The following is a 16,856-nucleotide window of genomic DNA, read 5'->3' as shown; positions in this document are numbered from 1 at the left end:
CAATTCTAAGATATGAATTACAGTTCAGCAAGAATATTATACTTCTATACTTCCATACGAGGGCATACTATGCTTTTGTAGGTGTATGCAAATGTCTAGATTAGGTCTGTCCAAATGAAGAGAGCTACATTCCTAGTATTTGAAATATATTGAAAGTAGCAAATAATATTCTCAAGACTGATTGAATCAGCAAGCTGTCTCATGTATTTAACAAATCACAAGTTAAGACTGCCATTTACATTGCTATTCACTCTCTTATTTTTTAAATTAAAAATATTGCCTATTGCTAGATTGCAACTGGACAGCTAGTTCTCAGGCAACATGAAGAAAACAAATATAAAATCCAGGCAGAATTTCATTTTCAGCAAGCTAAAAACTTTTCGTGAACAAATTGCCTGGTGCTTTTTGTTACTGTTAGTCCTCTACCAAAAAGAAATTGACACTGCAATTAGCTTTAAAACAGCCCTAACGAACTCATGGCACTGGAGTAGGGTTTTGCCTATCTGTAAATGGGAAAACATTTCTATCAGGCTTGTGACATGAATGTTAATGCAGCTAAGATCAGAGGGTGACTCAGCCCTAGTTAATTCACCACGCTCTATTTATATGGACATCCCCATGGCAGAAAATTTCAAGGGCTGATATTACTTACTCTGTAATGATACAGTAAAGGAGGTCTCACCTCATACCAACAAGATTTATTAAACATGTCCATATGAAATGCATACAAATAAAGTTGAATTAAGAAATGTACAAACGAAACACAATCTTTGCAGTAGAATGAACCGATATATGTGTTCTGTGTATAAGTGTGTGTGCAGTTGTGTGGCGTATCTCTTTATGTGTGCATGTGTGTATGTATGTACTCACATCACGAGTCTCTCAACAACTCAACATATTAGTTGGTCCTGCTGTACAGATTTTTAAAAAAATTTCTTAATGTTATGTATATAATAAACCTACACTTTTACTCCGAAAAGGATTTAAGGAAATAGATGTAAAGTTAGAATATTGCTTTAGTGGATTTTCTTTATATATAATGGTTCAGAGTAAAACTGAGAGAAGTTAGTGCTTGAACTTCAGAGTTGTGCAAAGACCTACAAATTTTTGATTTCTGTCATGGAAAAAGAGATTTGGTTAATTATGTAAATGCTTAATGAAGCTACATATAGTCATAAGACATATAATAAAAAACTGACCAAATTTTACTCATTCCACGTACATGAGTGTCTTCTCTTTTAGAGAAAAGGCACTTTTTTTTTAACCTCATTTTCTTCTGGAATAAATGTGTTCAAAGAATTGTAAGCCCACGAAAAAGTTTCCACCTGACAACTAGCCCTGCCATCTTTTAAAAAAATTTTTTCAATTTATTTATTTTCAGAAAAACAGTATTCATTATTTTTTCACCACATCCAGTGCTCCATGCAATCCGTGCCCTCTATTAGCCCTGCCATTTTTAAGGGTTTCTTTGGTTTTAAGGTGAGGAAGCTTTTATTATTTACAATTCAAATTAACACTAATATGCCTCCCCTACATAAACAAAATTTTTTAATATAGGAAAAAAGAAACATTCAGATGAGTTAAATTAGGCAAGCCCCATTTAATATCAAAACAGCAAAATGGGAAAAAAGTGTCAAGGCTGTATCTATGCCGTAACTTCAAGTCAAACCTGAAAATGCAGATAATTTATATATACAAGGAACTCAAATGCATGGATTGTTCTGACTATGCTATATCAAATGATTGTGTGTCTTGGATAATTAATAATTTAACTCAAAATATATCTAGAATATTTTCATATTCTGAAATGTGATTACATTAAATAAAAAATATGTAGGATAATTAAAGTGATTATGAAGTTTACTGAAAAGTATGAAGCTTTCAAACAATACTGACAAAACAAGTATCAACATGTTGATACTTCAACTTCTAATGTCTTTAGTATTTTTAAATAGTATGTTCAAGCTTTTTATTGGCTTCCACACATTGCCATAATCCTATCTCCACCATACTCAGAGGACAGAACTCAATCATTTTATTCTTTTGTCTCCTGAAGTGTATTTTAAACAGTTTCTATCTAGGAAATACTTTCTTTATAATAAGTTCCTACCTACACAAGAGAAAAGGAAAGAAGATTAAAAAACTGCAGATATTTGATAAAAATAATCTTCTGATGTTTATCTGTACATGTAGCTGTTGGGGTAAGGTTTCTTAAATAATCATTTGCATTGAAATAAAAGTCTTTCCAATTAAAATGAAAACAAACTAAAGAGTCACTATTTGAAGCACACATTTTTATTGTTCCTCATGCAAGAGTATTCAAAGCCTGACACCATCTTAATAGAATTAAAATGTCACTTGCGTTTGGCTAGGATATCAGATGGAGCTGTGCATCTGATTGTAACTTTAACGTAAGACTGTAAATTACATATTAGAAAGATCTGTGAAAAGCCAGCTTAGTAAATTATGTCTTCTTATAAACCATGTTCCCACAGCTACATTTAATTCTCAAAATTAAGAACTAAAATGTTTATAAAATGGACTACAGTTTTATTACTAGAAAACAATACAGTATTTGCGGACACACTATGCTGTCATGTAACATTTAGATAGTAAAATGTCAGTACCCTCATATCTGAGCGAATTGAAACATTAGGTGCACCAAAGAATAATGAAAATTAATTAAAAAAGGTATTTCAGTTCTTTTATATACTGAAGAAATTTAATATGAAGTGTGGCTTGAAAATAAGAGACCTTAAATTACTGTTTTAGAATGACTGCAAACCTAATTTAAAAATGGAACCAAATTCTTTGTGATTGGTATTAATTATTCCCATTTAGTGCTGGCCCCTTTCCATAATTTTTATATTCCACAAGGCTGGATATCAGAATGCTTTGGACAGAATGCATTATGGCACAAAGTTGTAATCTTTCACACCTGCCAGGAATTTCAAATAGAATCTGGAAATGAAACAGAGATATAGCCTCAAGAAATCTAGAAAATAGGCTCTAAAGGCAACTCATTCTCTTGCAAATTCTTTCCACTTTCTGACAGAAACATTATTGAACTAATCAAGGAGAAACTGTAGATACAGAAATATTGGGGGGGATACTATACTCTCTCTTCTCATCATTTACCCCCTCCCCAAAAAGCTCCCTCATTGCACACATATTAGAAGGCATAGAAGTTATCTATAAACTTCTCTTTTAGAAAAAAAAGTATAGAATGCTTTAAAGTAACTTGAGATTTTCTGGGTCTTCTTAGCCAAGAACCCTCACTTATTCCTTACTTATTAAAAGAATCCCAATTGTTATTTGTTGTTACTTTCCTACTCTTTCCTATTATGTGAGAAAATGTTTACAAGATACTTAATGCATAGTGTTTAATACAGATTAGTTATTGTTACTACTACTACTATTATTATTTTTAAAGGTTTTATTTATTTATTTGACAGAGAGAAAGGGCACACAAGTAGGGTAAGCAACAGGCAGAGCGAGAGGGAGAAGAAGGCTCCCTGCCGCTTAACCGACTGAGCCACCCAGGCGCCCATTACTGCTATTATTAAGCAAAGTGCAATAGTTTTCCAGAATATGCTTAGAGTTCCTATCTAAGAAAACATTCAAGGTGCTCCTTGAGAATTTACATCACAATTTACATAGTTAGGCTAGTCTTTGGATAGAAGCTGGTTTTTACCTGGGAATATATGGTTCTGCAGGAGGAGGGGGGATGTAGAGATCCTGGAGAGCAGAACTGTCTCTTTTGGTTGGTGTACTGATGGTGCTGGAAGGCGTGGCAACGCTGCTTGTGGGACTTCTAGGTATAAGAGGCTGGTTAAAATGAAAAAGAAAATACATACGCACACAAACAACACACAAAACAACAACAACAACGACACATAGTTATCATTTTAAAATTATCTATTTTTGTAGTTTTTGAACTTGGCTGAAATCAAGAAGCAGTTTATTTAGCACACAGATATTCCTTTCAATCTCCAAAACCAAATTAGTTTATTACTTTAGAGGTTCCCACTTAGTTCTCAACTCACCTTACTCTATGGCATAACCATGTAAAAACTATTTATAAAGTAAAAGCACCATGCAGTGTTTCATAATGGTAAGATTTATTTCACAGTCAGAAACTTATTTAAATTAAATTTGCTTTGTTGGAATCCCACCTTTGAAGGGAAGACAATAAAGAGTAACTTTCAAAAGAATTAGTTCACTCACATCCTGACTGATACACAAGAAAGATACTTCTTATCTTTTCCCCCAAAAGATATACCATACTCCTAAGTTAGCAGAATGTCACAGATTCTCAGAAAGGTTTACAAGAATGGAGGATGAAAGGCCAATATGAGAGAATACTTTCTTTTTTCATAAAGATAAACACAACTAACTGTCTTCTCAAGGTCATCTTATGGTACATCTTCAAAAGTATGGTGATTAATGTAACACAATCATTCCACCCTTCATAGGCACGCACATTTAGCATTGGTTTAAAATAACGTTTAGATACACCTCTATAGGTCACATTTTCATGCCTATTTAAGTATGAAATGCTTTTTTAAAAATTAAAAAAGCATATATACTGAATTAAGTGATACACCAGAATGCATTAACTTAAGAGGTCTCCCAATTCTAAGCTTCAAAGCATTTGGAATGACCTTTTGCTTTGAAAAATTATCCTAAAATGAGACTAAAATTCACAAATGTTCATGTTTATCTTACAGATCTTATGGATTAGCTATGTATACAATAACATATTAAAAATAAGGATTTTAGTGCAATTGCAAACACAAAAGTAATGATCACAAAATGAACTGTAACTTCACATGATAAGATGTTGCCATTTTAGCCAATATGAAAACACTTTTAGCCAATCTATATAGACCCACAGTTCTATTACTTTCACATGTAATGCTGGACAAAAAAAAAAATGGCATATTACAGCTATTTTATATTGTGACAAAGCTTTTTTACAGATAAACAAAATATTCAAAAAACCAAGCATAAATACAATGCACAATGTAGGCCACTAGGGTAGGCTACATAGTTTATGACTAAATTCATGGGTTTTGACCTTCCTTATTACACAGCTCACCTTAATAGCTTGAAATCACACATCCTGCCAAAATGACGGCTAAGTTTTAATCTATGTAAAATAGAAATTAAAGAAAGAGAGAGAGAAGGGAAATAATTGATAATTTATTTTGGGACTCTACAATATTCTATCTCATATGATGTAAAAGAAGTCAAAAACTTTACATGTTAAGAAATTTTGAAGTATTATGAGTGTGCAGTAGACTTTTGTTTAACTATGCCGATTTTGAAAGAGTGTCCAGTTAAATTAAGTGTCTTTTAGTAACAAAAATCTTGGCGATGGGAAATCAAGAGATTATGTAGGTAATCAAGAGCCATCTGTATGGATGAACACCATGAAGTCTGAGGAAACGAAGCGTATTGTTTCTAGTGATGTGTTACATGCCTCTACAACACATCTCTGAATGATAGGTTCTTTAGATCAAGTCTTTAGACATACTATATATAATCACTTTCCTCTTTGTTAGGACATCTTGGTACTAGATACAGATGACATAAAAATAAGTAATTTTCATCATTATTGAAATATTTAAAAAATCCATTATGCAGTACATTACTTTCCAAAACTTTGTAACATACAGTGTGAGAGAAAAACTTATATTCAGTATGCTTTTTAAATGCTCCAGTATCTCTTATTTTAAATTATTCTAATACTGCATGTGAACTAAAGAACAAGTTCTAAAAAAAATAAGCAATTAAAAATAATCTAAAAAATTTTTATTCTCTTTCTTTTGTTTTAGGGTCACGCTATTCTGAAGACCTATCCTTTTATTTTACCACTTATAGAAGTAAAGAGAATCTTTTTTTGGTTAGTGCCCACCTCTTCCTTTCCTAAACCAAAAGGAAGAAAGGAGGGATGGAAGGAAAAAAGAGAAACAATAGTCAGTGCTTACAGGTATATTTTAAATAGCCATGAAGTGTGAGGTAAGGACCAACAGAATTTTTATTCTGCCTGGACCATTACTAACATTCTACATGGATTATTACTAGGATTCCTTAGGGTGCATGTGTCTTTCCACTTCCAGTAAGCTTAAATATTAGCCATGTCGGCGTTCTTCAAATTGCTATTTTCTCTAGGTTTCTATTTTCAGAAAGAAGTTGCTATTAATGTATCTGTTAGCATGATGCGCTAAATTAGTAAATACGTAGATGAAAAAGACTCTTAAATATGTTTAAATGAATAACAGGTTTGACTGTGCCAGCTGGTTCAATGAATTGAAGTGACTGAAAAAAAACAACTTATTCTTTTGAGAAAACAGAAATTAGTCAACCCTATTGCTTAACAACAACTGGCTAGTTATTGTATTATCTGATAAATCACAGGAAACATTTCAGCTGCATGCAGATATCATCTGGCTAATCAGTATGCTTTGTACCAAATAAAACGCACAGTAAATATTAAATATATTCATTATACTTTGTCTACTAATTCTATTACTTTTCTTAAACTAATCCACACTAAAAAGTAAACATTCTTCTTGAGAATCTTATTTAAAAAATTATACATTAAGCAATGAAAAAATAAAATATGATAAAATAGAAACTTCATGGGAAGATAGAAATAGCTGCTTAACCCCAAAAGAAGTTTTTGTGATAATTTAAAATTATAATCTTTTAAAAATTTTTCTACCTTTGAACAAGAACTGAATACAAAATTAAAAAGAATGAAAAAGACGTTAAAGAACATTAAAAAGATAGGCAAAATTTGATTAAATCAAGCACAGAATAAATGATATTATTAGCCGAAATCACCAGCAAGAAATTCTTAGTTGTAACAAGTGGCATTAAAATTACAAACACCACCAATAACCATTTAAGTGTGTGAAAATACACAAAAAGTGACACATATGGCTTCTCTCGAATCAAAAAAGAATTTTCTCGGCATCCAATTCACATTTTAATAGGCATATTTCTTAGTTTCAGAAAAATATCTAAATAAGTTAGCATAATAATGCAGAAAGATAGCTTCTCCTATCTTGGCAACATTTACTTTCCATCATCTGTTCATAACATAGAAAGTAGTTACTACAGCACTATGAAGAAGTCCCAATTTAAAGAAAAATGTAGAAATAAGGGTAATACTTTTTAATTTTCTTCTTGCCACCTTGATACTTTCTCTTATATCGGCAAAATATGGAAAGAGAATTAAGAATTATCATCATTTAAATACAAGGTTATTTTAAGACTGCTTCTTGTTACTCAAATAAGCATGAAGCTTCTGTGTAACTTAATATGCTACAGTATGCAATCAAGTACGATATGGATCCATTTTGGATTCTATGCAAACAGGTTTATTTCCTGGAAGGACCTTATCATAACATTTGGTTTTCATATGTAAATGGTCCTACTGACATAAAGCTCTGCTAAAACAACTCTGATAGATTTCTCAGGCACTGGAATGCATCTTTGAAAATATCCAGATTCTAAATAAAATGATCATATGCATCTCTTCAAATATACATTGGTAACCTTAAGTCAGTTAATGATAACTTACTACAGTCAATAGGACTATTACTAGAAACCTACTAGGTTAAACATACACATACATTTTTTCCATATTGTCAGTTTGAGCTACATAAATACTTTCGAATTGTATCCTACAATATGGTACTACACAAATCTTCCTCTGAATCATGCGTGATTACTTCAGTAATAATATCCTACTCCTCCAGTTTAAACAGCATTGGAAGATTGTTATTGTTATAAAATAAGATTTTCAGCATTTGTGAGGAATCACTGAAATCTCACTTTAAATCCTCTGATGGCTCAGGTCTTTTCCTTATGTTCCCACTTCTAACGTTTTTAAGGTAACTGAGCACATCTGGAAGGTATACCTCTGAAACCTCTATGGTCTTAAAGATTATGAGAAAAGAGCTTCCATACTTAAGAAACTACATTTGACATTGAGGTTTTATTTGAAACAATTTACATTTTAAGAACTCTTGGCAAGCTTATCTTAAATTTAGTTGTCGCTCTGTCTGGTAAGTGAGCTGGCTTTCATAGAGCTATAGAAAGTCTTGAATGACACCAGTGACAAAAAGACAACCCCAAAATTAAAGATTAAAACAGTGTGTTATATATTATGTAGTCCTAAAATTCACGAATGCAAAGATCACAAAGAGCTTGCTTTGCCTTACAGGGGGAAAACACCCACTGAAATACGAATGATTACATAAAGTATAAAACCTGGCCATTTATTTTAGTCGCTCTGGGGAATAAGCACAGACTCGGATGGATCACAATACCCCATTATTCTAGCATAGAACATTAACACAAAGTCCTTACTCGATTCAAACACATTTTTATTATAATTCCCAACACAAGTACCAGAATGTTGTTTTATGTTAGCAACTCTGTTCTTAATCATCTAAACAAATGCTCCAGAGAAAATGTATGCTGGATTTTGGAAGGCAAGACATTGTATACAATTTTTTAAGTTTCTTGACCATATCAAGAATGTTAGATCTAATCTGGAAAATTATTGGGCATACTTTTCCCTGGGAAAGCTTTTCTTGAGTATTAAATTATTTGAAAAGAACCTAGGCAAAGGAAATCATGTATTCAAAATTCTCCCACTCTCAATGTTTTCACAGCTTTTTCTAGAATCTAAATTCATAGGTACAAAAGACTTGAGTTTTCTTTTATAAGCATATAATCTTTCCTTTCCTGTTAGACCACCAAGAAAAGAAACATTGTTTTTCTGACCATTAATTTGATCAGGAAACCATATCTGTATAGGTTTTAAAATACAGATATATGTGCATAAAAATATGTAGTTACATGATATACAAGAAATATAGATCAGAGTCACACTACAAAATGGCTTTATCCACTGAGTCATCAAATTTTGCACACTGTACTAAAACGAGCATATTTATTCTTGTGTTGTCCAGTCTTACTGGCATAGTTAGTACTGCAACATTAAAACTGGACTTCCATTTTTTTCAAGTTACAGTAAACATCATTTTTTAGAATATTAATTAAAGAATGAGAAACTAAAGAATAAAGAAACTGAAAAATAATTTTTGCATTTTAGGTGATTATCTGTAGTCAGTGTAACATTTGAAAGCATTTGGCTGAAAAACACAATTGTGATTTAGATACTTTAATTAATCTGCTTAAACACTGCTGAACAAAAATTTGATGTGACAACTGCTTGCAGCTATTTACTAATTTGAGCATGTAAAACATATAATTGTTTCTGCCTTTCAGTCAGCACAATTACATTTTTAGTTAAGATTTCCTTTCTTCTCTAGTGTCATACTTAATATTGGTTATCTTCCTCTTCAAAACATGCTTTTAAAATAAAACTCTCAGAAATATAACTTTTGTTAGTAATGGTTTTTTCGGTCACCCTGATCCATAACTTCGATATTAAAACAAATTTTATTATTTCTTACGTTTTGGTTTTCACAGAATACTTTAACCATTCACATTTGTGTGTATTTGAAGTGTGATGTAACCAGTTAGTGTTCTGTTGTTATACCAGTTGACAGACAAAATCGACTGTTATGACTATTTGCTTTCCATTTCTTTTTCTGCTCAAAGTTAAATATCCTGTAAAAATGCCATCAAGATAATGCTAAGCAGTAAGATTTTAAATGAAAAGCACAAAACCACGCAAGAAACTCTCACACAGATATAAGAAATTTATGGATTAGAATGCACTTTAGGAACATAATTCTAATGATACAGCTTGGTGTTATTTCATATAAGAATGTGTTTAATGAAACCTATATCAGTATGTTGAATTCCAACATTGATTATAGTGATGATTTGAGAGGCATTCTCACCAAAAAAGCTGGGTTCTTTGATGTTTTTTTTTTTAAAAAATGCTGATTCCCAGTGATGATTTCAATCAAGATTCTTGCTATTGTCCAGCTAGTTGTCCCATGCATCTCTTCTAAGAAGAAAAAATGACACCACCCACGCATGCTTGTGACCTACTCACACTAACTTAAAACCACAAACACCAAAAATACACCTTGAAGTTTATCCAGAATTCCCTGGGATTTTCTTCATTAAATTGGAAGAACTTGACCATAAGTAATCACTAAGGTCACCAAAATACAGGGCATTAGTAGAAATGCTACTAAGAACACATTTTTTAAAACAGTTCTTGGAAAGCAGGAAATCCCTGGTTTGCTCACACAGAATGAAAGATTCTATCTCATGTAAAACAACTCTACTATTTATAAAAATGGTGCAGATGACAACAGAATTCAACTTCAGATTAAATCTTGTTTGTAATATTTGACTAAGGTATCTCTAAGTCTTTTAGTTCTATTGCAAAATGTTTGAGAAATCAGAAATTTTAAAAAAAGAACTGCCAAATTTCATGAAATGTACTAATGAAATTGCTCTGTGAGCATGAAGCTGAATTGTATGCTTTTGTTTATTTGGCTATAATTTCATGAATGATTTTCACAAGAAAATCCAAATCCAAATTTATTATTGCAGTTGATTAATAATAGAAGTTACTACCCTTACAAAATATTTTGAGAAATAAAACTTCTTTCATGAAAATATGGTATTCTTTCACAGTCTTCTACCTTAGGGTAGACAAGGTTGAATTTTATTTGTGTAGGTACAAATTATTTCCTTGTTAGTTTAAAAAAATAATTATTCCTCATGTTAGAATAAAGTTTTTCTTTTTTTAAGATGTGTGTATTAGTGTCTGGCTTCCAAAATACACAAACCTGGCCATATTTTATTTGAAAATGTTAGTAGGTAAATTAAGCCTGGTGGAGAAGAAGAAGTTGAAATAGACATATTGAATTAAAAAACGCCATAAATTATTTCTTTTTGTAACCTCTATCTAAATCTTTCTTAGTAGACTGTTTGGACAAAAATATGACCTAAGGTCCAATTCTCCAGGTGCGAACACTGAATATTTATATTTAACTGAGTTAATGGACATTTTAGCTCCAATGTGTTTGTACACATACCAGAAGCAAGAATACAGTAAGACTGGAACTTCGGTCTACACAGAGGATTATTCTTGCATTAAGCATTGCATTTTACATCTGAGGTCCTTTCTTAGACACTAGGAAAAATGTGTGGCCTCTGGCAAAGTCAGAAAGGAATCCAAAACTGCCTGTAAGACCTTCTTATCTCATTATTTCTTTGGCTTCCCACCCCCGCCTGGGAGGCAGTCTACCTTTAATCTACAGATTCTGGTACCATCAGGTTTTGTTCATCTTTGGTTAATTTACACTCTATAAAAATTCTGACCAGAGTTCCCATTACGCTTTTGGTGTCTCTGTATTTTAGAGTAGCCCAAAGCTGCAAAGTCAAGAAACAACTCTGTCATGGTACGATTTCAGGTCTGCAAAATTTCAGGGATATTTGGTGATGGTAGTATAGTAGGTTGGAGAACTTATCCATTGTTCTTACCACCAAGAGCTTGTTTTAACACCATTAGGAAGTATTTAATTAAAATCAATACTCTTCCTTCTGCTCTGTAAAAAGTCAGTCACTGGAGCAGTTTTTAAAGAAGTTCAAAGCAAGTTCCCCACCTTCCCAACAGTACTGTTTATCTATAAGGAGTCGAGCTTGGACAATACATTTCAGTGGAACTAAATTCAGTTGAAATAACAAATCTACAAAAATGTTGATACATATAAGCACTTATGGAAATGCTGATTTTCTTTTTTCTGATTTCAGCAATCTGAAAAAGTAAATTTATAAATATATCCAGAGTAACTGTACAGGCAATGAGGAATAAATATAATTAGTGATCTGGTGAGGCATATTTCTGGCAGTTAGCAATGGACCTAAAAATAGTATCCTAATAGCATATTATAATTATAATTAAACCATGATGTGAAATAATTTTAAAAAATCAAAGTCTTTGTTCTCCAGCTTTGAATATATACACCAAATGTGTGGCAAAAAAGAAGTGTTGGTTTTTCAATTATTTCAGCATTTTATATAAAAGTGATTAACTGGATAGTGTCATTAACTTAATCTCCAGTTTGTGCTTGTGGAAAAGAATCTAAAAAGGGACCAAATTATCAATTTATTTCCTAGAGATATTTCCTCAAGCACAGTTCATGGATCAGTATGAAAATAGTGTCTTTTTGGTGTTTGAGGTGAAATAGAAGGGATTAGAGAGAAGATGTTAAATTTAAGTACACATATATAGAGAAAAAAACCCTAATGGCTATAACTGTGGGATTCTTCTTCAGTGTTTGCACCTCTCAGGATCTTTGAGGAAGACATGTCAATAGGAAAACTACAGAGTGGAACAACAAAGCAACTTATAATACAGCAAGAAAATAAAATGATGTGATGGGAAAGTCTGATCTGCTAATTTATGATTTAATGAGTTAAGAAACATTGAGTTAAAAATTTAATGACATTAAAAATATTTGATAATAGACATATACTGCAATTCAAATGTTTTTGGACATATTCATACAGTTTACATATATTCATTTGAAAAATGAAAGATTAACATTAAAAATTTAAAGACCTTAATGTTAGAACATTTTATATGTTTTTATGTTATTTAAATATAATGAAACTTTGAGGTCAATAAGTAGTAAAGTTTTAAACAATGACAAATCATTATAATCCATAAGGGCATTTATGTGTAGTGGAGAATTTAAGATTTTAGGGGGAAAAACATCTGAGAATGGTATAAGGTGTTAATATAGAAATAACAATTTTTATAGCAGTGACAACAACGGCATTCACATATATTGCTTTTCTTTTTAATCTGAACAAAGGGCAATGTTCTAGTTCAGTGAGAAATTGCAATTTAAAAAAAATTACACTTCTAAGAAAGGTAATAGTCTCCTATTTTAAAAATGCAGGTTTTGGGAAAGACAAAAATTTCTTTTATGATGCGTTTGAAGATTACATTGACCGAAATGGAAAGAAATGTATTACTTCCTTGTCATTCATTGATCAGAATCATATTCTTATTACTTCCAAGATAACTATGCTTCTTAATGAATATAATTTATCAACATCCATAGAGTAATTTTTTGGAGTGGTTTTATGCTGAAGAAAAATGCAGAAATTCTAATGCAATAATTTCCCTATTTTGCTACCCGACAGGGTGGAAAAGAAAAAATGATCAGAGGGAATGCAGTAGGTATATTTTAATTACTATATAAAACTTTCTTTACCTACTGTTTATAAATAACTATCTTATGAACTGATTTAAAAGAAGTCTATAAACTGTCATCCAGTTTCTCCAAGTATGAGCGTGTAACTTTTAAATAGAAGATTACATCTCAAGATGAAACCTCTCATTTTCATCTCTATCCATATTTTGGCTTGAAATTGCTTATTTTTTTTTGTAATTATGCTTTAAATGTTTACAAATTAAGGCAGAGTTCTTTATCATTTGGGTTTTAGTTATAGTAACTTACAGATTTCATCACAATTAAGCCTATTAGGATAAGCTGTGAAGAGATAATTTCACAAACCAATTTTCAAAAGCATACAAGATTAATCCATATGCTGCTGAGATGAGGCACAATAAAGAAGCATTACTGAGATAATCTATGGCTAAAATGATGGTGTATGACTTATGATTAAGCTTCATTACCTGCAGAGCAAGGGGCTTCCATCTCATATTTTTCAGTAAAGCTGGTGCTGAGGTAAGCATGCTCTGAGGTCGCTTTTTCAAAGTTAAGATAACACCACTCGGGTCCTCTCGTAGTGCATTCACCAAATTTTTCAACTGCCACCCCACCTGGTAACCAGCAAAATCATTACAATAAAATTGAGGTACAGTATTCAAAGATTTAATGTTCTCCCCCTTTAATAAGATTAGTTAAAGAAAAAAAAAGAAAATCACATAATTGGTGTACCATCCTATCAATTTTCAGGAGATAAATACTCAAAAAAGAAATTTTATCTCTGAATTGATTAACCATGTTATTGCATTAGAGTCCATATTATTATGAGATAAACATAATGGACATTTACCATGTCAAAGCAGAGACTAAAACTGTATCCTGCCAATGGAGTAATTTAGAGTTTAAGGAAATTATGTCATCATTAATGCTGTGCAAGGTCTAGATCCGAGCTCTGTTCACAAGTACAATTCAAAAATCCACATGCTTGAAGACAAGGATTTTGCAATGTCCTGAGCTTACAAGCTATACCACATGCTTTCTCATCACCATCTTTTAGAGATATGTGGTATAAGTCTCTCTAAATTAGACTGACTTTAAACTACTGATAGCTGGTACTGACAAAGCAAGGCAACATTCTGATGCATGGAAGATAGCATCAATAAAATTAACCTTTTACCACGCTATAAGAATAGAAGAAAAACGACAATGTAACACTACTCCCTGCAGAAGCTATTGGAAATGTGTCCCAAAAGACCCTATAAACTTAAAATATAATGTGCTGAATTTAATGAAGCCATTCTGTTTGAGTATCACCTCAAAACATAATGTATAATTAAATCCAAGTACTTAATAAATGTCCTGAAACTTGACTTAACTGTTTTCCATGTTAAATTACTTCACTCGTCATCCTTTTAAGATTTTAAACATAGAATAATTTGTTAGTTTGCTTGAAGATGGACTAGTTATGCAGTTAATCAGGTAACTGAAATCCTCTATGCTTTGAAGCACATTAAAAATAGATATTACTCTAAGACTTAAAACACACACACACGCGCATGCACACACACACACAAACACACACACACACACACTTCACACTTAAAAGAGAGAGGAACCTTTACTCTAATGGATTAGAATTTCCCAGGATGTCATACAAATACATTGGATCAAAATTTATCCTGGATTACAAGCAGGATTTGACAAGTGGTCTGAACAGTAATCTAGTTTCTTCCTAGGCACCCAAGTGCAAGGGAATGGATACCTTTGTCTGTTATTTGCCATGTTTTTGCCAGGAAGATAATGATCAAGCTGAAAAGAATAAGCACTTCCACCGAAAGAATCACAGATCGTGAGACTACAATGAAGAGGTGCTCTGGACTACAGCCACTGTGGGATAATGGGACACAGTGGTTTACATAATGCATGAGCATTTGTTTAAATCCCAACCTCTACTGCAGCTGAAAGGAGTGATGGTGAAGAGAAAAAGTCAGGACAGAAAAGAAGTGAGATGGCACAATGCTTAAAAACTCGGGGCAGGGGGTGCCTGGGTGGCTCAGTGGGTTAAAGCCTCTGCCTTCGGCTCAGGTCATGATCTCAGGATCCTGGGATAGAGCCCCGCATGGGCTCTCTGCTCAGCAGGGAGCCTGCTTCCCCCTCTTTCTCTGCCTACTTGTGATCTCTGTCAAATAAATAAAATCTTAAAAAAAAAAAACTCAGGGAGGGGTCCCAGATATGAATCAAAATGATCATTGTGATACTTGCCTAACACAAATAAGAGGCTGCCAGTTTTTTTTTTTTAAATCACATTAACGCAGATAACTAAAGTAATGAAACTGGTCAAATGTCTCCCATTATATATTGGTGAGGATTATTATGTGCCCAAATGTGTACTACATTGAGTATGAATCCTCTGATAGCTAAAAGGTATCTCTGCAGTCATTTCTTTAAGCCAAGAGTCAAAGCAAAGTGAATTCAAATCCAAGTGTTCATTTTGCTTGCCAAAAAAATAAGTGAGCAGATTTTTTAGTTCAAAGTTTAGAGGAGAAAACATGCTGTTTATATGAAGAGTTTATGAACAACTTATTAAGGATAACCACATTTTATCATTAATTTTATTTATTCAAATAATCACTAACTATACTAAAATAGTCAATATGATGGTCATCTTTTTCTTTTAGCATATGTATTCTCAGCAATACACATTTCTATCCATCAATTTCTTTCCATTTTTTTCTGTTATGATCACTGTGTCTAGTTGAGAATTTCGAAGGCTAGATGGTGTTTTCCTGCATGATGTTTGCTGCAATTTGATTCACCTTGTTCTTTCATACTTTGTACTCTTTTTGAATATACAATCCCCAAAAATAGAATTGTTTTTCCATGAAAAGGTAGAATTGTTTTTTGATGAGAAAGCCAGCAATTTGTTTAGATTTTAATTTTATAGCTGAATGTTATCTAATGGCAAAAAAGTATATACTTTCACTATTTCTTTCAGTTTTCTTTCTTTTTTTTTCCAAGTTTTTATTTAAGTTCCGATTAGTTACCATACAGTGTAATATTAGTTTCAGGTGTAGAATTTAGTGCCCCAATACTTAAATTCAACACAAGTTTTACTATTTATCAATCAGCCTTCCCCCTCTGACTGACATAGCATCAGGAATATTTTAAAAAAAGGTAAGCAAATATCCATGAAGACCCATATAAAGTATGTACCTTTGATTCCCCAATTCTACTTCCACTCCCATAAGGAAATGATTTGGATAAAAGCAGAGATAAATGTGCAACACATGTGCCACAGTACTGTTTAAACCAACCCCGAACTGTACATTATGTAAATGCTCATTAGTAAGGGATATAAAAATTGTTGTGTAGAAAAAAAAGGAAGTTCCAAAATAGCAAATGTAACTCAACTCTACCTTTGTAAAAAAAAAAAATATATATATAAATATAGAAAACATAGAGATAAGCAACATCATGAGCAGTGCTTGTGTTAAAGGGGAATAAGGTCTATAGTCTATATTTTCCTCTTTATACTTCTATTTGCTGAACTTTAGTAATAAACACATTATTCTTGTAAACAACAAAATGAACAAAATAAATGGACTTAGTCTATGAATAGTAATATTCCGTTTAGAAAATCAAGAATTTTATGAGTTACTT

At 32.2% G+C, this 16,856-nt stretch overlaps 1 protein-coding gene across 5 annotated transcripts in view; it reads right to left on the bottom strand.

Moving 5' to 3' along the window:
• CNKSR2 (connector enhancer of kinase suppressor of Ras 2) overlaps positions 1–16,856 on the bottom strand; it is a 281,217-nt gene that overhangs the window by 106,891 nt on the left and 157,470 nt on the right. For 3 of the 5 annotated variants that reach the window (XM_032330646.1, XM_032330643.1, XM_032330647.1), the window contains exons 9-10: positions 13,664–13,810; positions 3,695–3,828 (exon numbers count right to left, since the gene is read on the bottom strand). In XM_032330646.1, the coding sequence (XP_032186537.1) occupies positions 3,695–3,828; positions 13,664–13,810 (281 nt within the window). The remainder of the gene's footprint in view (positions 1–3,694; positions 3,829–13,663; positions 13,811–16,856) is intronic. The other 2 variants (XM_032330644.1, XM_032330645.1) reach the window with 1 other exon arrangement.

Source organism: Mustela erminea, chromosome X (assembly GCF_009829155.1).
Source record: "Mustela erminea isolate mMusErm1 chromosome X, mMusErm1.Pri, whole genome shotgun sequence".
Taxonomy (NCBI): domain Eukaryota; kingdom Metazoa; phylum Chordata; class Mammalia; order Carnivora; family Mustelidae; genus Mustela; species Mustela erminea.
This window is presented reverse-complemented; position numbering and strand designations above follow the sequence as displayed.